The 23,888-nt window shown below is 50.4% G+C and overlaps 1 protein-coding gene across 1 annotated transcript; it reads left to right on the forward strand.

Moving 5' to 3' along the window:
• The first annotated feature begins 3,198 nt into the window (after window positions 1-3,198).
• Window positions 3,199-17,708, forward strand: PIF1 (PIF1 5'-to-3' DNA helicase). Its single transcript, XM_032593619.1, has 13 exons — window positions 3,199-4,876; window positions 10,370-10,946; window positions 11,891-12,023; window positions 12,109-12,234; window positions 12,361-12,514; window positions 12,606-12,720; window positions 12,797-12,903; window positions 14,258-14,397; window positions 14,750-14,856; window positions 15,536-15,623; window positions 15,760-15,905; window positions 16,580-16,771; window positions 16,983-17,708. Exons 2-13 carry the CDS (start codon window positions 10,389-10,391, stop codon window positions 17,040-17,042), a joined length of 1,926 nt encoding a protein of 641 aa, XP_032449510.1. The 5' UTR covers window positions 3,199-4,876; window positions 10,370-10,388; the 3' UTR covers window positions 17,043-17,708.
• The last annotated feature ends 6,180 nt before the right edge of the window (window positions 17,709-23,888 follow it).

Consider the following 23,888-nt stretch of genomic DNA (forward strand, 5'->3'; position numbering starts at 1 on the left):
GAGGCCGAAGAGAGGGACGCGGGCGGGGGCCCAAGGGCGGGATCGGGGTGGGGTAGGACCAGCGTGCGCCCGAGGCGTTGGCTGCTTGCGCCTTTGAAGTCTCCAGGCCCCAGAGGGCTGGGGTTGCGGGACTGGGCCACGCCGCCCTGGGCGGCCCAGAGATGGGAGCATCAAGAGGCTCCTCCTCTTTCCTCCCCGACGCTGGGGCAGTGGCGACGACTTGGTCCTCTTCTCCCAGGAGCCTCCTGGCAGGGCTGGGCCTGGACCTCTAGTCAGGTCCGGAGAGTCCGGTAACGCGAAGACTTGGGGCTGGGAGGCTGGACTTCGGGGGAGGGAGTCTTCCCCTGTTTTTCAGGGATCCTCAAATGCAGTGTTCTCCTGCCTTCATTGGACATTGCTCAGAGCTGTTCTCTCTGGTTCCTATACCTGAGGGTCACCCTCCACCCACCCCCACCCTCATCCAGCGGTGATCTTGCAACCTCGACAGACTTGCTGGGTGGGAGTGGAGTGTTAGTTATACCGCGCGCCCTCATTTATACTTGGGAGAAAGAGGCCCAGAGAGAGAAAGTGACTGGCTACATCCCAGCCTCCAGCCACCCTTTCCGTCTCAGCTCTCATAGCCAACCCTGCCCAAGCATGCTTGTGCAGGAAGAATTAAGTATGTGTGAGATCAATGGTGACCTCCTTTGGCTCTAGCTGCTATAGCAGCAGCTGCACCAGTTGACCAAGCTCCCCTTTCGCTGCCTTCTGCTGGTCCTCAGGCCCCCAAGCCACTTACAGCCCTGCATGGAAGAAGGTAGCTTGGGGCCCAAGGGGGAGGAAGATGGGGGCATACATTTTCTTATGCCTGGGCCTGGGTTCCTTTATCTAAAAGGATGAGGAAAATCCAGGCTATGGATTTGAGAAAGTCAATGTATATGGCAACCACATGGTTTTATTCCCTCAGTATGGTTTATTCCCTCTCCAGAGCTGGGCACCTCATGCCTGAGGACTCAGAAGATCCTGTATCTGAAAACTCAGATTCCACCTGCAGGAGCCCAGAGACCCTGAGGAATTTGTGTTGTTGCACAGCTCATGGTTCGGTTGGGGTGAGGTCAGTTTTCATATCCAGTGAGCTCTGTCACTTTTGGGAGTGAGCCACTGATAACCACTTTGGCATCGGTTTTCCCATCCAGCGAGCCGTGCTGGCCCTCTGGTTGTTGCTCCCGCACCACATGCATTCATTCAACACAAATATTTTCTTTGCCTTGATCATCAGTCCTTACACTAATATCTGGAAGATAATGGCAAGACCCAAGTTCCTGTCCTCCATCAGGAGAGAAAGGTGTGTAAACAGATGAGAAAACCGTATGTTAAATGTGAGGGTAAATGCACATAGGAAGGGCACCAAAACCAGAACAAAGGGTCAACACAGGCATTCTAGACAGAGGGGAGAGTATAAGCAATGGCAAAGAAGCATGAAACAGTAGTGTGTTGGGGGCGGGGGGAGCGGCTAAGCTGGAGAAGCCGACAGAACTCAGTGTCTGAGAAAGGGCCTGAAGGCTGTATTGAGGGGACTATATTTTAACCTCAGGGTAATGGGAAATCATTGAAAGTTTTTGGCTGTGGAAGTGATGGAGTCTGTTTTGCATGTACACCATTTAATCAACAAAACTTATTGGGGGCCTTTAAGTAGGGTGCTTTCCAATACTTCATCCTGGCATTTATTCACTCAAAAGAATTTAGGGAGCCTCTGTCATCTGCTCACTGTACTAAACTCTTCACACATATCTCCTTTAATCTTCACACAAGTGGATAATGACCCGAGAGATAGATACAATTGTTATATTCATTTAACAGATCTTGAATCCAAGGCTTAGACCTGTTTAATGTCACTTGACTGGTGAGTGGTGGTTTCAAGGATTCAAACCTCCCTTGACTCCAGAGTATGTGCTGTCTACTAAATGTTTTGGCAGCATTGTATGACCAGGCCTCACAAGATCCAGGCCCTGCCTTGGAGAGATGAAGAGCCAGTAGGAGGGTAGACAAGTCCTTAGAAGGGCACTGATGAAAGAATACTCAGTGTATGGTGAAAGCTGCTTCCCAGAGGAAGGGCTGGAGTGATTGAGTTGTATTCCACTAGGGTGGACATCTTACAAAAGCAGTAACTTTTGTAGAACATTGTGACTTGTTAGGGGAACTCTAGGCAGATTTGTGCAGTCATGTGTGTGTGGTGGTGGCTGGCGGTGGTGGGAGATTTCAGAAAAGTACCATCGGGGAGGCATCAGGAGCTAGAGCATTAAGGGCCTTAAGTGCTGACCTAAGGTATTTGAAATTCTTTCTGCAAGTTGCAGGGGGCCACTGAAGCAGGGTGGACACGATTTTCATTTTAAAACCTCATTTTTGGGGTGCCTTAGTGAGCATCAGACTCCTGATTTCAGCTCAGGTCATGATCCCAGGGTTGTGGGATGGAGTCCTGTGTCCACCGGTTCTGTGCTCTGAAGGCTGCTTAAGATTCTATCTCCCTATGCCCCTCTCCTTGCTCATGCACACTCTTTCTGAAATAAAAAAAACAAACCAAACCAAACAAAGACAAAACTCATTTCATGGCTGCTATGTGAAGAATGGTGACAGAGCATGAGAGATGGGAGGCCCACTGCATAGGAAACTGTTACAGAAAATCCAGGTTCAAGGTGATGGAGCCTGAACCAGGCCAGTGTTTATGAGGATGGTAGGGACAGATAGAGATTCAAGAGACAGTAAGGTGGGGTGAGGAAGGGGGTGGAATTGGGGGAAAGTGGTTAAAAGATACAAACTTCCAGTTATAAGGTAAATGAGTGCTAGACTGTAATGTATAACATGATGACTATAGTTGATACCTTTGTATGATATATAGGGAAGATGTTAAGAGAGTAGATCCTAAGAGTTCTTATCACAAGGAGAAATTTGTTTTCTTTTGTTTTTATTGGATCTATGAGATGATGGATGTTAACTAAGCCTATTGTACTAATTTCACGATATATGTAAATACATGGATATTTCAGCTGAGACCTGAAAGATGAAGACAGAGACGGCCACAAAAAGAGTTGAGGGGGAATGTATTTTTTTTCTTCCTTTAAAACAAATATTTTAATTTTTTAAAGTAAACTCTACCCCCATCTCGGGGCTCAAACTCACGACCCCAACATCAAGAGATGTGTCCTCTACCAACTGAGCCAACCAGGCACCCTGGAGGAAGGTACTTCATGCAGAGAAAAAAAAAAAAAGTGCAAAGACTCAGGAATAGGAATGGGCTTTGGGTGTACAAGGAGCACGAAGGAGGCTATTGTGACAGAGGCATATTGAGTAAGGGAGAAAGTGGTAGACTTGAGGTCACAGTGGAAGGAAGGGAGGGAGTTGGCTGTGGTAAAGACTATGGATTTTATTCTAAGAGGAATTGCCTAGAAAGGCACGGAGGGTTTTCCCATGGAGGGAAAAGCAACATGTGTTTATATGTTTGAAAAGATCCCATCCGCTGCTGTTTGGAGAAAGGACTGGATTGTAGGGGGACAGAGTGGAAGCCCGGAATCCAGTGTCATTAGGAGACTACTACTGAGATCCAGGGAGAGACGATAGGCTGCTAGCTCTAGGGTGTGGGGTGGAGACGGAGAGAATAGATCCAAATTACGTTTTGTAGGCAGACAGAACAGGTTTTGATGGTGGGTTAGATGTGGTAAGTAAAGAAGGAATCAGGGTATGGTGGTGCATTTACTGAAATGAAGACAGGAGAAAAACAGGTGTATATGGTGTTGGAGAAGGAGATTAAAAGCTCTGTTTGGAGAAAGTAAGTTTGACATGCCTGCTAGGCATCTGTGTGTGATATCAGAAGAACAAACGGAGACAGTCTGGAGTTCAGGGGAGAAAGGCAGGCTAGAGATACAATATTGGGAATCAGCATATAGCTGATAATCAAGCCATGGGATTAGAAAAGATGGAAAAGAAAAAAAAAAAAAAAGATAAACTCCTCCCCACATTGAGAGGTCTGGTTGAGGAAAAGGGAGTTAGCAAAGGAGGAGCCGATAAGTATGAAGTAACGAGTATGAAGTAGAAGTATGAAGAAACGAGGGGAGTGTGTTGTGGAAAAAGAGGATTTCAAGGAAGGAGGGTTACCTGTATCAGAGGCTCAATAAATGAGTGTCAGCTGCCCCGTGATGAAGCATGCCAAGTGAAATAGTGCTCTGGCATCTCTACAGCATCTCTACAAATTGTCCCTGTAAGCTTAGAGTTGTTAATGCGAAAGAGAAAAGGACCATAAAGCTTCTTTTAAGTATCAAATGAGATTATGGCCGAAAACGCATTCTGTAAGCCGCCAGTCCTGTGATAACGTCACTGTTGGGTTTTTATTAATGAGCTGGCGATTAGAATTAAGACCACCGGTGAGGGAGAGCGCATAAGACGTACAGAAAGAGTTGTCAAGAAGGAAATTTCATAATGAAGAAAACTCCTGAGAGCTTGCGTCAAAACAGGCTTGGGGTTAGGCGAGAGATACGGGAGCAATGCTGCGCTTCATTTAGAATTTAACCCTGCGGCGATAGCAGTAAGAAAAACAGGGCGGATGGAAAACTCAAAGCTGAGAAGGAGGAAGTCCGGCCCCAAACGTGAGATTTCTCTGGCTCCGCCTCCCTCCTCCACGGGCCAATCAGGATCCAACTGACAGGACGGAGAAAGAGGGCGGAGCCTGAGGTCCGTTAATAACCGCTAAGCCCCGTTCAGTTATTCATTGCTTCCTTCCCTCCAAGGTTTACTGTTGCTGTCCCTACAAAACTTTGGGAGGGCATACCACTTTGGAAAAAGCTCTGGCAGTTTCATATAAAGTAAATGTGTACCTGTTGCGATGACTCAGCAGTTTCTCACCAAGGTATTTATTTTGTTATTTTTAATGTTTGTTTATTTTTTAGAGACAGAGTGTGCGCAGGGAAGGGGCAGAGAGAAAGGGAAACCAAGAATCTGAAGCAGCTGTCAGCACAGATCCCGACGCGGGACTGAAACTCACCTGGAGAGATCATGAGCTGAGCCAAAGTCTGAAGCTTAACCAACTGAGCCATTCAGGTGCCCCTCACTGAGGTATTTATTTTTAAAAATTAAAGCATAAACCCACAGAAAGCCCAGATATCCATCAACAGTAAAATGGAAAAACTAGTACAGTATATCCATACGGATGGAATACTACTTAGGAATAAAAAGGAACCAACTACTGATACAGCAACATGGATGAATCTCCAAATAATTACGCTGAGTGAAAGAAACCTGTACACAAACAATACATATTGTATAATTCCATTTACAAGAAGTTTTAGAACAAAAACTAAATTTATGGTGAAAACCATGTTAGAGCAGAGTTTGCCTGAGGATTGAGGGTGGAATGAGTGGTGCAAAGTGACCTGAGGAAACTTTCTAGGTGATGATAATGTTCTTAGAACTGCAATGAAGAAAATGTCCCATAGCTCTAGCCACATGCAACTACTGAGCATTTGAAGTGTGGCCAGTACGACTCAAAAACTGAATTTTAGGGCACCTGGATGACTCAGTCAATTGAGCATTGAACTTGGGCTCAGGTCATGATCCCACGGTTCTTAGGTTCAAGCCCCACCTCAGGCTATGGGCTGACAGCGTGAAGCATGTCTCCCTCTCTCTATCTCTGCCCCTCCTCCGCTCGTTCGCACGGGCGCACTCTCTCTCTCAAAAAAATAAATAAAAAAATAAAGAAAACCTTTAGAAAAACAAAACTGAAGCTTAAATTTCATTTAATTTTAATTCATTTGAATTTAAAATTAGCCACATGTTGGGGTGCCTGGGTGGCGCAGTCGGTTAAGCGTCCGACTTCAGCCAGGTCACGATCTCGCAGTCCGTGAGTTCGAGCCCCGCGTCAGGCTCTGGGCTGAGGGCTCGGAGCCTGGAGCCTGTTTCCGATTCTGTGTCTCCCTCTCTCTCTGCCCCTCCCCCGTTCATGCTCTGTCTCTCTCTGTCCCAAAAATAAATAAACGTTGAAAAAAAAATTTAAAAAAAAAATAAAATAAAATTAGCCACATGTGGCTGGTAACTACCATATACAGCATGGTTTATATCCTGATAAGGACTTGGCTGCACAGATATGTGTTGTCAAAACTCTTCTCATGATAAGCGTAAGAGTTGTGCATTTCATCATTTGTGAAGTTTACATTAAAAAGATAAGCATCAGGGCACCTGGGTTGCTCGTCCAACTTCAGCTCAGGTCATGATCTCACAGCTCCCGAGTTCGAGCCCCGCGTTGGACTCTGTGCTGACAGCTCAGAGCCTGGAGCCTCCTTCCGATTCTGTGTCTCCCTCTCTCTCTGACCCTCTCCTCGCTCATGCTGTGTCTCTCTCTGCCTCTCAAAAATGAATAAACATTTAAAAAAAATTTTTTTAAGACAAGCATTAGGGGGTGCCTAGGTGGCGCAGTCGGTTAAGCATTGCACTTTGGCTCAGGTCTTGACCTCAAGGTTCCTGAATTGGAGGCCCACATCAGGCTCTCTGTTGTCAACATAGAGCCTGCTTCAGATCCTTTGTCTTCCTGTTTCTCTGCCCCTGCCCGCCTCAAAAATAAATAAACTTAAAAGGGGGGAGGGGACTTGAAAAAAAAAGATAAGCTTTAGGGCAACTGGCTGGATCAGTCAGTAGAGCATACTTGACTCTTAATCGTGGGTCATGAGTTCAGTCCCCACATTGGGTGTGGAGCCTATTTAAGAAAAAAAAAAGCATAAACCCTAGTTAATGCTATGCATGTTAAAGTCTTAGACATGAAATGTACTGTTGTCTGCAACTTCAAAATGCATAATAGATGGATTCACGAATGTTGAGATGGACAGATGATCAGACATGATAAAACATTAATTGTAGCATCTTGGTGGTGGGTTTATGGGTGTTCACTGTACAATTCTTTCAACCTTTCTGTTTATGTTGGAATATGTTCAGAATAAAATGCTGGAGTTCTCAAGGGCTGAGAGGAGGAAAGGAGTGGGGAGTTATTTTCTCATGGGTACAAACTTTGTTTGGATGATGAAAATTTTCTAGAACTAGTGATGATGGTTATGCAATGCTTGAAAGTACTTAATGGCAATGAGTTGTACACTTAAAAATTGTTAAGGGGCACCTGGGTGGCTCAGTCAGTTAAACATCTGACTTCAGCTCAGGTCATGATCTCATTCATGAGCTCAAGCCCCATGTCGGGCTCTGTGCTGACAGCTCGGAGCTCGGAGCCTGCTTCAGATTCTGTGTCTCCATCCTATCTCTCTCTGCCCCTCCCCTGCTTGTTGCTCTCTCTCTCTCTCTCTCTCTCTCTCTCTCAAAATAAACATTAAAAAAAATTTTTTTTAAATGGTAAGATGCTGGGGCACCTGGGTGGTCGATCAGTTAAACATCAACTCGGCTCAGGTCATGGTCTCGCAGTTCCTGAGTTTGAGCCCGTCTGTGCTGCCATCTCAGAGCCTGGAGTCTGCTTCAGATTCTGTGTCTCCCTCTCTCTCTGCTCCTTCCCCATTCGTGCTCAGTGCCTCTCTGTCTCTCAAAATAAATAAACATTAAAAATGGTTAAGATGGTAAAATTTTGATGTTATTTACATTGTACAATTTTTTTTTTTTAAGTTTGAAAGCCAAAAGGAAAAAAAAAAACACTCGGGGAAAATCCATGTGGAAGTGTCTGTGCCTTCTCTAGAGGCAGTCAAGGGTACTGCACAGAAAGAAAGGGGAAGGAAGCAGGCTGTTTGTCGGTGTGCTGGGCCCATTTTGAGCAAAGGGTAGCGTGAAGAAAGAACAGAGGCTTTAGAAACAGACCTGGGTTCATAATCCTAGCTCTTTTCACGTTGTAGTTGTGTGACTGTACTTGTTTCTTAGTGCTGTTGCTGCTGTAACAAATTACCACAAATTTAGTGACTTAAGCGACACAAATCTATTATCTTGCAGTTCTAGAGGTCTGACATGTGTCTCACTGGGCTAAAATCAGGACCTGTGTTCATTCTGTAGATTCTAGGGAGGAAGAACCTACTTTCTTGCCATTTCCAGCTTCTAGAAGCCTCCTGTATTCTATGTCTTGATTCATGACCCTTTTCCTCTGTCAAAGCCAGCAGTAACCTCTTCAATCTTTCTCTGTTTCTCACACACACCTCTGCTTCTTTATCTCTTCTCCTCTTCTCTCTTGCTTTCCTGTTTGCTTTATAAGAATGCTTGTGATTCCATGGCCCACCCAAAAATCCAGGATAATCTTTCCATTTCAGGATCCTTAATTTATCACATCTGCAAAATCTCTTTTGCCATGTAAGGTAACATATTCATAACTTCGGGGGATTAGGATGGGGCATCTTAGGGAGACATTATTCTGCCTACCACAGTGATGTTGAAATTTTTCCCATGCCACTGGGGACTGATATGTCATGATAGAACTGAAGAGGAAAAATATTTCTCCTGATTTTTTTTCTAACAGTTTTATTGAGATATAATTCATATGCCAAAAAATTTGCCCATTAAAGCATCAGTTCAATGGTTTTTAGTATAGCCACAGAGTTCTACAATCAATGAAAATTTTCATCTTTGACCATTTTTATATATGAGGAAACAAAGTAAACTTGCTTAGAGTAACATCTAACTGGCAGGCTGGGTCATGGCAGCAGCTGTCAGGAGCTGAGCTTCCAGTCCAGGCCTGGATTCCCTTCATGAAATTAGACGAGTCACCTGGGAGCAGTGTGGCATAATAGTTAAACAGCAGGTGCTCATGCTGGGTTAGACTTGGGTTCAAGGCTTTGCTTTGCTATCTACAAGCTATGTGATCTTTGGTAAAATCTCCTGGAGCCTTGGTTTCCTATTTGAAAATGAGGACAAGCCAATAAAGGAGGGGGCTGACTCACCTGTAAGATCCCTTCCAGCTATGTAATTAGAAGCGTCAATGAGGGGGTTGAAAAGATAATTAAAAATACATTCTCTGAGCAGCCAGTGCATTGACAAAAGGGATACGAACTCCCTGAAGACAGAGGCTCACATGCTTCCTTTGTACTCCCTGAGCACCTGACACAGGTCTAGGAATTCCTGAACGATGGGCCTCAGCCTGCTTGGAGACAAATGCATAAAATGACCCTTACAGAGGCAGAGAAGGATGAAAAGAGGGGTGGGGGCGGGGGCAGAGGAAGCGACAGGTCTTTGGTGGTCGGCCCAGGGGTCCAGGAATCGGCAAGCGCCAGGTGAAGGTAAACACGGGTGGGAGGGATCAGAGGCAGCTCATCCCCCAAGGCCAAGTTCAGCCGCTGTGTGGGGGCTAAAGCAGAGAAAAAGTGTGTTGGAGGCACCGTTCTGAAAACAAATCTTAAAGCCGCGTTGTGTGACGCGACACCATGCATCGCCTTGCTGCAGCCCTCCGCCCCTTTCCACTTCCACTGGTCCACCGGCTTTGGTATGCTCGCCCACCACTATAAGCCTCCTTCCTCCAGCTTGCGATTGGTACAGCCCAAGCTCTGGGAGTTGGAACCCAATGAAAGACACGCCCGTTGTCACGCCCCTGCCTCTGATTGGCTGGAGAATTTAAAGATCCGGCCGGTGATAGGATGATTCTCTACTCCTAGATTTGAAAGTTCCTAGTGCCCAAGTTTAGTTAACTGGCCGGCTCTGTTCAGCGCGTTCCTCCGAGTGCCGGTGCAAGTGAGTGTCCACGCGATCCCGGAGGTGGGAGACAAAGTTCTGCTTTTTTCGAAAGGTCTCTGCCGGGAGGGTGCAGACGAGTGGGTCAGACGGAAGAAACAGGGATTCCTGGGCCCCAGGATCCCTCGCGATTTTCGCTGGCAAATATTCTCCACCCTATGCCCACCTTAGAGATTGGGAAGAAGAGTCAGAGCTGCGGAATCACACTAACTCTGACTCCTACCAGTCGTTGTAGTCCCTCAGTCTGTTTCCATTTCTGTACACGGGAAATAGATTGACCTGGCTGCATATAAACTAGTGAACATATCTGGAGGAAAGAAGGTGCTTATTACAAGTCAGCCCCCTGCTCATCCCTCCTCGTGCGCTTCCCCTTCTTTGGGAGAGGACTGAGGATTCCCTTGTCCGCCCTGGGCCTCTTGGAAACAGGTTTCTCTTTTGTTACGGAGCCTGCTGTCAGACAGCCGAGGCTCTCCAATCCTGGGTGCATTTGATGCTGCCCATCCACCATTCTGGAAATTACTGCGTAGGAGAGTAATGTCTCTGTGAATTCTGGTTGGCCCAGGTCTCTCACCGTCTCCATGACCTCTTTGTGTTACCAGTGACAGCCTCCGTGACCTTATTTGGCTTTGACCGGGCTCCCGTCAAAGTCTCTATACCACCTATTATGCCCCTGAGTCCTCGTGACCCCTGTGCTTCCGACCTCTTGCAGACCTCCGGAGGCGGTGGAGATGCTGTCGGGCACCCAGGCAGCGCCAGTGGAATTCGAGGACGCAGAGCTGCGGTGTCGCGTGGCTGTGGAGGAGCTGAGCCCCAGCGGGCAGCCGCGAAAGCGCCAGGCCCTACGCACCGCGGAGCTGAGCCTGGGACGAAATGAGCGCCGCGAGTTGCTGCTGCGGCTGCAAGCGCCTGGGCCCGCGGGGCGGCCGCGCTGCTTCCCTCTGAGGGCGGCGCGCCTCTTCACGCGCTTCGCCGCGGCCGGGCGCAGCACACTACGGCTCCCAGTCGACGGCGCTCCCCGCGCGGGCGCTGTGCAGCTGCTGCTCTCCGACTGCCCCCCCGACCGCCTGCGACGCTTCCTGCGCACGCTGCGTCTCAAGCTGGCCGCAGCCCCGGGCCCCGGACCGGCCTCCGCCCGCGCACAGCTGCTTGGCCCGCGGCCCCGAGACTTCGTCACCATCAGCCCAGTGCAGCCGGAGGAGTTGCGGCGCGCGGCGCCCACCGGCGTCCCTCACGCCACGCCCGTGAAGCGGCCGAGGGAACTCCAGGCGAGATCTGAGCCCAGCAACGTGAGGACCGGAAAGCGGGGACGCCTTAGGGGGAGTGGGTGTGCCACTGAGATGGAAGAGACCCAGGAGGTCCAAGTTTGGGGTTGGGGGGAGGATGTGGCAGTATTCGAGGAGGTTGCTGGTTATCTCAGAGGAGATGCCATCAGACGTAGGAGGATGACAGAGAGATGAGGGTTGTGCGTATTTCCCATAGTGCAATTCCTGAGTAAGCTAGAATGGGAAAAGAGGCCCAGGTCACGTTAAAAGGGAAAGAGAAGGAGGCCTAGAAAGAAAGGTGACTTTAGAAGAAAAAGTAGGAAGCTATTCAGCCTGGAGAAGGAGAGAAGCTTTTGAAAAAAGAATTGGTCAGCAGTGTCTGGGCAGCCAACGGGTCTGATCATATTGGGGGGGGGGGGGCGGTGTGCAAAGCCTGGTGGGTTTGTGAACTGGGGCAGATGGATGGTAGACTACAGGGGTTCAAGACTAAGCTGGTGAAAGGATGGAGATGGAACAAGAAAGAGGCCCTGTCCAGGCCGGGTTTTGCTGGGGTATTTTGTTTTGTTTACTTTTTTTTTTTTTTTTTTTTTTTTTAAGTAGGCCTCACATCCATTGTGGGGCTTGAACTCAGGACTCTGAGGTCAAGAGTCACATGCTCCACCAACTGAGCCAGCCAGGCACCCCATTGCTGGAGTATTTTGAAGTGAGAGAGACAGGTTTGTGACAGAAAGAGAAGTGAGAAGGAAGGACCTGTGAGAGAACCAGGAGATTTAGGGAAACCAGGGGAGGGAGCTGAGGGAGGTCTGGACCTCCCTTAGACCTACTTAATGCAGTAATCAGGGCACCAGGGATCAGTGGAGGGGCTTCAAGGAGTGAAACCAGCAGAGACCTAGCATTGTGTGCAAGCTAAGAAGGGAGGGGCAATGCCTAAGGGGTGGTAGGAAGCTCTGAGTCCTGTCCCCCTATAGGAAGCCCCAAAGTGGCCCTTGCCTGTGAAGAGGCTGAGCTTGCCCCCAAGCAAACCACAGCTTTCTGAAGAACAGGCTGCTGTGCTGAGGGTTGTCCTGAAAGGCCAGAGCATCTTCTTCACTGGGAGTGCAGGTAGTGGAGGGCAGAATAGGGGCTGGGGGAACGGAGGTGGGATACAGTGGAGGAGCAGGTGACCCTGACTTTACCCTCTGCCCAGGGACAGGGAAGTCTTATCTGCTGAAGCGTATCCTGGGCTTGCTGCCTCCCACAGGTACTGTGGCTACTGCCAGCACTGGGGTGGCAGCCTGCCACATCGGGGGTACCACTCTCCATGCCTTTGCAGGTAAGTAGGAACCTCTAGGGCTTGAGCTGGAAGCAAGCCAGGCCTCTGAGAAGGGAGGGAGAGGGGGTCAGGGTTGGGCCAGGGCCACGGTCTCAGGCTAAATACTCTCTCTCACATCACTCACAGGCATTGGCTCAGGCCAGGCTCCTCTGGCCCAATGTGTAGCCCTGGCTCAGCGGCCAGCTGTGCGGCAGGGCTGGCTGAACTGCCAGCGGCTAGTCATTGATGAGATCTCCATGGTGGAGGCTGACCTGTTTGACAAGCTGGAAGCCGTGGCCAGGTGAGTATATGCAGTAAGGGCTGTGTTCTGGTGGTTTTCCATATGGAACCTGTCCATCCCAGCTCCTAAAGTACCCCATGCTCCTCTCCAGAGCTATCCGGCAGCAGAACAAACCATTTGGAGGGATCCAGCTCATCATCTGTGGGGACTTCCTGCAGCTGCCACCTGTAACCAAGGGCTCCCAGCCCCCAAAGTTCTGCTTTCAGGTATCACTCACCCTCTAGCCCTGTCCTCCATAGATGTCTGCTCTTCTCCCTGATACCCCTACTCTCCCCGCACCAGGCCAAGAGCTGGAGAAGATGTGTCCCAGTGACCCTGGAGCTGACCGAGGTGTGGAGGCAGGCAGACCAGACCTTCATCTCTCTGCTGCAGGCTGTCAGGCTGGGAAGGTGAGCCCTGGTGAACAGAGAAGGGGCCACGGATGAGGATCCAAGTGTGGGTCACAGGGGAACACAGGGATCCAGAGAAGGGGGAAAAAATGCTTCATGGCCCCATAGAAGATGGTCACTATGTGAGGACTGGGACCCTGCCTCCTCCAAGGTTGGGTCCCCATCACCCAGCACAGGCCCTGGCACAGAGTAGGTGTCAGGGAAGTGTGGGCACATGGACACACAAGAGGAAATCAGAGATGTTAACACTCCTATTTCACAAATGCCGAAACAGGGGTTCAAAGAGGTGAAGTACCTTGCCCAGAGTCACAGCCAGTAAGTGCCTGGGCTGGGATTTGAACCTGGCCTGATTCTAAAGCCCAAGTTCCTTCCACTCTCAGAGCCTATGGGGTCACTTGATGAGGGAAGGAAGTTGCAGACATGATCCCACCCCAGCTAGGACAAAAGGCTGAAATGCCAGGACTAGTCTAATGTGAGAGTAGACAGGAGGACAGGAAAGTGGAAGACATGGCCCAGAGCTGGGCTTTGAAAACCAGACTGAAATGGGATGGGGAGCAAGTGGTTGTGGTGAGGGGCTTTCTATGCTTAGAGACCCCTGTCAGACAGAGGAGGCAGGTAGGAAGGTGCATAGCATACACCAGCATGTGTGGGGAACAAGAGGAAGGCTGAGTGGCAGAGCAGTGAGAGATGGTCCCGTTTTTCCCCCTTCTTCCACCTGATTTGCTGTTGTTCCCAGGCTTTCTCGTGTGGAGGAAAGCTTGAGATAGAAACACCGGCTAGGGGCACCTGGCCGGGTCAGTCGGAGAAGCATGTGGTTCTTAATCTTGAGGTCCCCAGTTCAAGCCCCACATTGGGTGTACAGATTTATTAAATAAACTTTAAACACACACACACACACACACACATATACATATATATATACATACGCACTAGATTTTTGTCCCCAAAGCAGCAAGCAAGAGGCTAGAAGATAGTAGCCTGGAGACTGATTTGATTATAGGCTACCAGTATGACAGGTTATCGACATCAGCACCTTGTCTAGGTCCTTTAAACTTCTGGCCTATACTCACTCATCATATCCAACTTCCTCTGGAGCACTGGGGTGGGAGGGTGGCTAGCTCCTACCTGGAGGCATTCACAGGGAAGGGAGCCTGCCCATGATCATTCTCCATGTCTGGGGTCTGAGTGGGGAAGGGCAACTTGGTCAGCCTGGGGGCCAGCACATTTTGCCCTGGTGACCCTTTCTAATCCCTAAGCCTGACCCATGGCCTATTGCTTGGGCCATATCAGCTCTGTGCCCTGCCTTCCCTGGTGTTCAGGGGGGTGCTCTGTCCTGACAGCCTAGCCTCTACAGGTGCTCAGATGAAGTGACCCACCAGCTCCAGGCCACAGCCTCCCATAAGGTGGGGCGAGATGGGATTGTGGCCACGAGGCTTTGCACTCACCAGGATGATGTGGCCCTCACCAATGAGAGGCGACTGCAGGAACTGCCAGGTGAGCAGGGAGCCAGGGCTGGGCAAGACCATCTGGGAGAAGCCGTCAGGCACATGTGGGCCCTCCTCCCCCAACAGCTTGGATATTTAGGCCCCTAACTTCTCTGGCCATAAAGGCATTTACATTTGTAGATGTAACTGTAAATTGGAGAGGCGGGACTTTGAATGGGTCAAGGTCACCGAACTAGTAAATTTTGGAAGTAAGACTTGAACCCAGGCTCCTGATTCAAAAGCCCTGGCTTGCCTGAACTGTCCCCACTCCCTCCTTCCATACCCTGGTCTAATATATGTTTTTGGAAACTGAACCACAAGTCAGTGACTTGTAATCTGTTTGCCCAACTCTTTTTTCCTAGGTGAGGTACACAGCTTTAAGGCCATGGACAGTGATCCCCAGCAAGCCCGAACCCTGGATGCCCATTGTCCTGTTAGCCAGATCCTTCAACTAAAGCTGGGGGCCCAGGTGAGTTGGGAAGCAGGGCCAAGACCCTGAAAGCCTGGGCCTCTCCTGTCCTTGCACCTCTCCCCAGGCTGCTTCACAGCCAGAAAGCCTAGCTGTGACCCCAGTGAACTCCCTCCCTCCCGCTTCTACCCACCTTCCCGTCTTCAGCCTCCCACTGCCCTCCTCTTGCTAGGCCTGGGAGCACCAGCAGCAATGCTTTGGACAAGTCCCTTTCTCTTGCTGAAGATCAGTTTCCACATCTGTGTAGTGTGAAAGAGCCCTGCTTCTTCCCATGGTGTTGGGGTGGGCCAAATGGGAGACTTGCCTTGGGTTCCGAAGGGCACTTAAGGGCTGGAGAGGGGTGGCAGGACCTGGGGCTGTCCCTCATGATTGCGGCCCATACACATATCGCATAACAGACATGATCATTTTCAGAGCCATGTGAGTTATTGCTCTTTCCTTCTTCCTGAGGCAAACAGCAAATGTCATTCCACTTTGACATTAGGTGCAACTGAGACCGGGGAAAATAAAGCAGCTTGCCATAGGGGTCACAGTCAGCAGATGGCAGAGTTAAGGATTAGGTCTTAGTGCCCCTCCATGAGTGCCCCCAGCCTCCTGGGACTGCTACAGCAAGTCTGGAACTGAGGCAGGGCATAGGAATGGGCTGTTCTCCATGGGTCAAGTCCTCTTTCTCTTGCAGGTGATGTTGGTGAAGAACTTAGCAGTGTCCCGAGGCCTGGTGAATGGTGCCCGTGGGGTGGTTGTTGGGTTCGAGACAGAGGGGAGAGGTAGGCAGTGGGGGAGCAGTCCTACAGCTTGGGTTTGTGGCAGGGCCCTGGGGTATGTGAGGAGGAGAAGGCCTGCTCCTCACCTCTGAGCCCTGAAGCAGGGCTGAAAGGTGGGATTTCTCCACACCTCCCTCAGGGCTGCCCCAGGTGCGGTTCCTGTGTGGAGTCACCGAGGTCATCCATGCTGACCGCTGGACGGTGCAGGCCACTGGTGGCCAACTCCTCAGTCGGCAGCAGCTGCCCCTCCAGCTGGCCTGGGCAATATCTATCCACAAGAGCCAGGTGGGCAGTCAGTACGGGGGACGGGGACAGGGCAGGGCAGACGGGGGGACTGAATAGACCTAAGGCATGTTGAAGGGGGTTCTTAAAAGCTTTATGGAGGTTGAGTTTGCTCTGGATAGAAAGTTCCAGACCATCGCTTCTCGGCCTTTTGGCTAAGATCAAGTGTAGTCAAAGTTCCACACCAGTGGCAGAATTAACCTTTCTTTAGTGCATTTCCCATCCTGCTTCCTCTCCCTTTCCCAAACACATAATCTCCTATTCTGCCATTTTGTGAGGCACTACCAGATGTTAAATTTAATCCTTACAACTGTGCGAGGTATAGATGTGATCATCATTCCTGTTCTACAGAAGAGAAAACTAAAGCTCAGAGCAGTTAAGTAACTTGCCCAAGGTTACACAGAGAGTGAGAGGCAGAGCCAGGATTCATTTCCATGCTTGTCTGACCCAGGCCTGTGCTCTTTCCTTTCGCCACCATCCCTCTACTGAATTTGTGTCTCTTGGACCTCCCACTCAGACACTCAGCTGCTGTCAATCTGTCCCTCTGCCTTGAGAATCTCTAGACTGGGTGAGGAGCTCCAGAGGCAGTAGCTGGACTGGTGTAGGTGGGGTCAGGCTCTTGGGCACAAGGGATTTCAGGGTGAGCTGGCTCCAGCTGTGTCTCCCCATTCCCCCAGGGCATGACCCTGGATTGCGTGGAGATCTCTCTGGGCCGAGTGTTTGCCAGTGGCCAGGCCTATGTGGCCCTTTCCCGGGCCCGCAGTCTGCAGGGCCTGCGTGTGCTGGACTTTGATCCCATGGTGGTTCGCTGTGACCCTCGTGTGCTGAGCTTCTATGCCACTCTGCAGAGGGGCAGGGGCCTCAAGATGGTAAGATGGAATCACCCGATGGTGGGCCATATAGCATGGGAAGCCTGGGAACTAGGACAGAGGGAAGGCCAAGGGATCCTGGGGCAGGGATGGCAGAGCCTTCTCTGGCTCTGTTGGGAACAGGGGCAAGAAGAAGGAGATGCTGGCTCCTGGGCTGTGGCCTTAGGGGACAGCATGAACCGATGACTGGCTTTCTTTGTCTCTGCTCCAGAAGTCTCCAAATGATGATGAGGCAGCCTCAGACCAAGAGAATGAGGACCCAAACCTTTGAGCCTCAAAGAGAAGACACATGATGGTCTCCCCTACTTCTTCCTCCCTAGTGGGCCAGGGCCTCTGAAGATAACTTGGGGAGGATAGTCAACCCTTTCTCCTTTGTTAGGGCTCTCAGCCTCCTGGTCTTTCCTGGTCCAGGTTCAAGGGAGACTACTTCTTACCCCTTTTCCAGCTCTGCCTCAGTTTCTCCCTTTGCCCTGGGTAAGCTACTTCCAGGGACAGGAGTAACCCTTTCTGTGCCAACTGGGAAAGGGCTTATGGTGGCACCTGGTGTTATAGGACAAAGCTCTCTGCAAGGGCTAGCCCAGGGCCACACGGTTGTGAATGCTGCCCTCTTTGGGCTGCAGAGAGGAGAGGCAGTGAAGACAGGTGCTTCAGGAGCAGGAACAGGCTGTAACAGTCCTGAACTGGGAGACTCAGGCCAAATACAGGCCCCACACAGAGAAAGGAACCTGGGGTTATCATCACAGCTAGGCCCAGGATAGCACAAGCCAGGACACACACTCTCCTGAGCTTAACCTGAGAACACGCAATGCAAACCATGTGCCTGTTATCTTAAGCTCCCTTTTTGGAGAAGAAATCATATTTAGGGGTATTGAGATGGATGTTCTCAGATCGTATTTATTTAGGACAAATAAACTTGTGAATTGTGTAAGGACTCTGAGTTGAGTCTTCTGCTCTCCTTAAGAAGGCATCCCATGGGGCTCAGTTTGTTAAGCGTCCAACTCTTGATTTCCACTGAGGTCATGATCATGGTCATGAGGTTGATCCCCACATTGGGCTTTGCACTGGGCATAGAGCCTGCTTAAGATTCTATCTCTCCCTCTCCCTCTGCCCATGTCTCACTCTCACATGCTCACTCTCTCTCAAAGGCACATCCCTGCCTGAGGCACTGGCTATAAGTGTTGCCATGGCCCTCTCCCCGTGGGTACACACAGAGGTGTTTGTTTACATCACGATGGCTGAGCTCACGGTACCCTTATATGAGCTTTTATTAGGATCACCGGTTATTTGGAAAGCTGAGTTACCCAAGATTGAGACTCACAGCGAAATGACAAGGTGAATCACCGTTGCCCAGTAGTCAGACAAAGGCACACAAGAGAATTCACATGGTAGGAAATGGGCCTGTCACAATGACTGAGTGCTGGGGATCTCAGTTGCAACTTTTTTATTTTGTGCCTTGCTGAGGCTCCAGCTTGAATGTTCCAATTGGGAAAGGATCATCAGCAAACTAACTTCAGTTGTTCAAAGAGTCAGGTGGAAATTGCTGAGGGGCCCTTACAGTTTGGCTAAAACTAAGGTTCCCTGCTTATGAGTAAATGTATTTTAAATATGAAGTTGACAACGGTAAGGAGTGAAACCATGCTGGTTGCAGGAAGACATGAATTCTGGGTACCTGAGAGCATTTATCCTTGTCTTCCAAGAGTCAGCAGAGGCCCCAGCACACAGAGCAGGTGCTCAAGGAGTGTCTAGTTAAATGGTGGAGACCATGGGTAGGGCAGCTCAGTGCTATGGTGCTTCGGAGGAGCTATGGATCCTCAGACCTTCCCCATGGGCTTCATGGAAGAGGCAGGGTTACAGCTTGTGGAGAATTAGACTGACGGGACAGACCTGGCTTTCCATCTGATTTTGCCACTCGCCAGCTGTGTAACTTTAGGCATGTTACACAGCCTCTCTGGGGGGGTTTCTTTATCTGTAAAGTGCAGGTGGTAACTGTGACTTTCATGTAGGGTTGTTAGGAGAAAGGCCAGCCACATGGCAGGAACTCGGTCAGGAGCTGTCATTAACATTTATGATCACTAACGATTATCACCATAATATCTGGTTCCTACACTCCTTTGGCAGACAAGATGTGGAGCCTCAGAGGGGTGCCAGCCTCACCCCTGTACAACCCCTGCCTGTCTCCCTCTTGTCACCACTTTTCCTAATCTTGAGGAGTTGATTGTTTTTCTGTAGCTTGAACCCTTTCCTTTGCCCCAAATAGAAAACACTCCTAGGAGGAACCAAGCCCATCAGGGTGACCCCCCCACTCACCCACAAGTGGGCAATCATGGTGGTCTTTAAATGTAGTGCCATTTGAAAGTCAGTGTTTCCCATCTGCCTATATGACATAGCCCGCCTTGCAGAACCAGCTCTGAGCTGATCTCACCATGCCCTGCCCTCAAGGGGCTTACTGGTCTGGCTGCACTTGCTTTTTTCACTCTTTCCACTTAACACAGTTTGGGGACCATCCAGTTCAGCACAGATAGCACTTGCTTGTGCTTCCTAGCAGCTCTGCACCTTGGGGGTTCTTGGATGGAAACAGAAGAACTTGACTCAAGATAATGAGCAGGAAAGGAAGGTAATGGAAGGCTAGCTCAAAGAACTGATAGGAAGCCCAGAAACCCAAGCTTGGATACAAGTGGGAACCAGAGAAGCTAGAACAAATGGCAAGAGTGGAGCTGGGGGCAGAGGGCTGGGGGAAGTTCTGTGTTCCCTGGACACAAGCACAGCCATCAGGGAAGGAATCCTGTACTTTCCTGCCTCCTTGCTTCACTCAGCCCACACCTAAAGGCAGGTGCAGGTATGTGGCTGGTGGGGCTTGGTCTCCAATGCAAGCCCTGCAGCTACTAGCAAGAGTACCTAGCAAGAGGTTGGATATACCATCAAGGTACGAGAGGGACCAGGGCTTCTGCCAAGAGATGAATGTCCCATCATCCCCCAGAGCCAGGCTGTTGAAGATGTTTGAGGATCCTGGCGATGCAGTCATTTCTTCTGCATCCTCTCCTGGGGCTCTCCTCTCTGACCGCTCCCCTACTACACACTAGTAGGCATGTCCCACTACCCCCAGATTTTTTCCCCTCCCCCAAGGACTGATTTTAGCTTTCCCTGGTCTCATATGGACTTGCCCTGCTTAAAGATGTCTTCCTCATGGGACTGCCTATATACCAGAAAGTCCCTTCTTGATGTTCTCTAGAAGGCTCCAGAGAAAGGCACACATGTCCCCCGTGAGGAGGAGCTGCCCTCAGGCCAGAGGGATATGTGTAAGGAACCTCACAGTCCTTTATGTTCTTGGCATCTAATTTAATCTAACTTCAAACCTATATCCCTGAGGGTGTAGGGAAACCCCATCTTAGAACTGAGGGCTCCCCATTCACCCCTGGCATCACACAGGCTGGGAGCAGGGCTTGCAAGAGCAGGTCTCTTGTGTCCATGGCCTCATGGTGGCTGCTGACACCCACAGTGACAAGCTCCATAGGCTTTGACTCTACCCAGGCCCTAGGGAAAGGTAAGGGTGGAGGAGAGGTCATAGCCTCTCCAGGGGCCTCACACTCTGCCCTCCAGAGCCCTGCCACCTCCTTGTGGTGCTCCCAGGGCACCTTCACTCACCCCTCACCCCTCCCTAGTTTTGGAAACCCTCCTCTCTCTGCCTCTCCTTCCCCCCAGCATAATCCCCTCAAGAAACTGGAAGCAAAAGCCAGGAGAGTGTGTTCTCAGGCAGCCTCTGGATTTGAGGCAAAGAAGCCCAAAGGCCTAGTGACCCTGCTTAGAATATGGGGGTGTGGTGGACAGGTAATTATGGTCAGAACAGAGAAAATATCTCCAGTAATCACTCTCATTCTGGGATAAAAGAGACTTCCCGCCCAGCCTGTGTGTTCATTCATGCATTGATTCCACAAATATTTACCTATTGAGCACCTATAATGTTCCAGGTGCTGGGCTAGACCCTGGAGACCCCAGTGAACCAGAAAGAAATGGCCCTGGGATGCTTAGGGTGAATACAGGGAGACAGATTTATAAACAAGCAAGCAACTAACTAAGTGATCAAATAAGGAGTACCTGTGGGTGAGGAGAGCTCACTTAGAGGATAGTTGGAGAAAGGGACTGGGAGGTGGGTGCCTTCCCCCTGCATACCTCCCTGACTTGGGCTAACCTGAGATGTCCAGATTAACCCCTCATGACTCACCTCAAACATCACCTCTGTTCCCAGGACCTAGCCCTGCCCCTTTCTAGAAAAAAGGCTCCAGTCTCAGCACATCCACTGTGTTGTCCTTGCCTGTGGGTCTGTCTCCTGCACCAGAAAGCTCCTCAGAACAGGATTGAGGCCCCTGCTTCCTGCAACCGGTGCACCCAGCCCAGCACAGGGACTGGGGCAGGCCAACAGCATGGAATGAACAAAGGATGAAAGAATGCAGAGATCCCGCAGTTAGGGGCCCAGGGGGCTTCCCACCTGCCTGAGCATGCTGTCCAGGTGATGGGGGTTCCTGTGCCACTGCTTGGGAGACCTTCTGTGTCCCCTCTAGTTGCCTAGTCATGGGCATTTCCCATCCTTCTCCCCTCCACTCTCCAGAGGAAGGCTGGAGAGAAGTTTATCAGGTGGACAAGTTGGAGAAAGCCATTTAGGAAAAGGGAACTGTGCAGTACAAAGGCATAGAAGTGTGAAAGATGGAGCTTGACATCCCACTTTATTACACAGGAAAGCAAGAGAAAATGGCTGTTGGGGGAGGCAGACATATTCCTGAGGGGGCTCAACACAGGGGTGAGAGCCCCTCCTGGGGCTAAGAGGGGCTCCTGTGAGTCCCACTTTCTGCCGCCCCACCCCCCTCTTCTGTGCCTGAAGATGGAGCACTCAGTAGTGACCTGCCTCCGATGGTAATTAGCAATTCACAAGTCTTTCTCCTCCTGGAATGAGGTGGAGCCTTTGGGAGCAAGAGACCTGGCTTCGATGTCTTTGCGTCCCCACAGCACTCAGCATGATGGACTTCAGAAAGGAGATACTTCATAAAATGTTTGATAAATGAAAGAAAAGGTCCCCTGAGAGGCAGGGATGTTTACTCTGATTTTGCAGACGAGGTAGCTGAGTCCTGGGGATCTAGGCAGTAGCTGGGCTGGAACTAGAACTCCGTGCCCTGCCCCCCACTGTCTTCCTGGAGCTGTCCAGAGGAAGTAAAATGTGGGGCTGAGTTGGCAGACGGATGGAGTGCCCAGCTGCACCCTACCCTCAGTGGGGCCGGGGGGGGGGGTGCCCAGGGGAGGGCTTAGCTCAACAGGATCACATCTTTCCTGAGGTCCTGGCATATTTTGCCCACCTCCACAGGGCCAATGGTCATGCTCAGACCCCCAATCCCAGAATAATAGGCCCTTCCGCTCCCCAAGCACTACACACTAAAGACCACTAGGTGGCACTAAGTGGTCATTTAGTCCCTTCCCAGAGACCTGGCACGTCCTTTGTCTGCTTGCTGTGCTAGGGAGGGGCTCGTGGACACCTCAGGAGCTGGGTGCCCCGTAGGTATAGGGAAGGGGAGGTTCCTTTGTTGAGAAACTTGCACTGGGTATGTGTGGAGTGCCTCGTGGTTTGTGTTCATTAGCCCTCTTGTTCATTTTTCCACAATAACCCTGAGAGGACGGTGGGACATTATCCCCACCGTATAGAGAGAAAACTGATTTCTTGAGAGGTTAGATGATTTAGCTACACTGCAAGCTGGGTCTAGAACCCAAGTCCCAGCTACAGGGTACTGGGGTTTTTGCAAAGTCAACAGAGAGCCCTAAAGCTCCAAATGGCTCCACCACTTCCCGTGTGACCTTGAATATGCTACCTAAATCCTCAAGCCTAATTTCATCTTCAGTGAAATGGGTCTAAGAGCCATCAATGGAGTTAGGACAAGTAAAGAACTGGGGTAGAGCCAGGCATGGGTAAACCCTCACAGTTAGCTCCTATTGTCTTCATTACACTTACTTTAAGTGACCACCCAGCACTGCCCCCCTCCCTTACCCTCCCAGCCTCTTGAGTGGCCCAGAGAATAACAAAGAGAATTAACAGGATCCAGAGTAAATGAATGTCCTCTTTCACAGTCTTCCCTCCTAGGGGACCCAGGCTGTGCCCACACACTATGGAGAAGGGGAGAATGAAGGCCCCCTACTTCCCCCAACAAACATAAAGTTCCAGCCCTAGTCAGTGAGTGCATTTATCAGAAATGGCCCTCTTCTTTCTTCTGTCTTTTTTTTTTTTTTTTTTTTAAGTAGGCTGCATGCCCAACATGGGGCTTGAACTCAAAACCCTTAACAAAACTTTGACAATTCTTTGACGGGATCTTTAGACGGCAATTATTGAGGAGGAGACAGGCTCACAGAAGGTGGGCAGCTCACAGTTGCTTAGCTGTAAATGGCAGAGCCAGGATGGGCATAAGGCCTCACCCTGGTATTGAGAGCCTTTGAAAAAAGGAGCAGGCATGAGTGCCTCTCAGCCCCCAGCTTTGTCCCAGAAACCCCACACTCAAGACTCCCTTTCTTGGGGGCTCCTGGCTGGCTCAGTCGGTAGAGCATGAGACTCTTGATCTCCAGGTTGTGAGTTTGAGCCCCACGTTGGGTGTGGAGATTAAAAATAAAATCTTTAAAAGGGGGGTGGGCAGCTGGGTGGCTCAGTAGGTTAAGTGACGGACTCTTGATCTCAGCTGAGGTCTTGATCTCAGGGTTAGGAGTTCCTTTGAGCCTGTGCTGGGCTCAAACCTAGTTTAAAAAGGGGGGAAAAAGACTCCATTCTTTATGATTCCAAGAGCATCACCTGCTAGGGCAGAAATGGCTAGGAGGGGCCAAGATGGAAGGGGAAGGGCTTGGACAGAGACCCTGAATAGGGAAGTGCCAGACAAGCCCCGGTGGGAGGGGGCTGACTGCTAGCCCACCTCCCACTCCTCCCACTCTTACTCCCTTGGCTCCAGCTTCCTCCTTGCCAGGAACGCCCCCTCACTTCCCTCCTGGCTGGCTGGTGTTGGGTTCAGTAAGCAGAGCCCCAGCTCCCCTGGAAGGTGTGGGGTGAGGAGGGCGTCCAATTACATGCTGGTGCTGGGGGGTCAGGCAGGGGCAACAT

The sequence above is a fragment of the Lynx canadensis genome, chromosome B3 (genome assembly GCF_007474595.2).
Source record: "Lynx canadensis isolate LIC74 chromosome B3, mLynCan4.pri.v2, whole genome shotgun sequence".
In the NCBI taxonomy this organism is placed as follows: Eukaryota; Metazoa; Chordata; class Mammalia; order Carnivora; family Felidae; genus Lynx; species Lynx canadensis.

Bases quoted from the DNA above. Each gene is read 5' to 3' on its own strand.
- PIF1 (XM_032593619.1), top strand. From the start codon at position 10,389: ATGCTGTCGGGCACCCAGGCAGCGCCAGTGGAATTCGAGGACGCAGAG. The intron at 12,024-12,108 runs GTAGTGGAGGGC...CCCTCTGCCCAG, and splicing joins CTTCTTCACTGGGAGTGCAG to GGACAGGGAAGTCTTATCTG. The intron at 12,904-14,257 runs GTGAGCCCTGGT...TAGCCTCTACAG, and splicing joins CAGGCTGTCAGGCTGGGAAG to GTGCTCAGATGAAGTGACCC.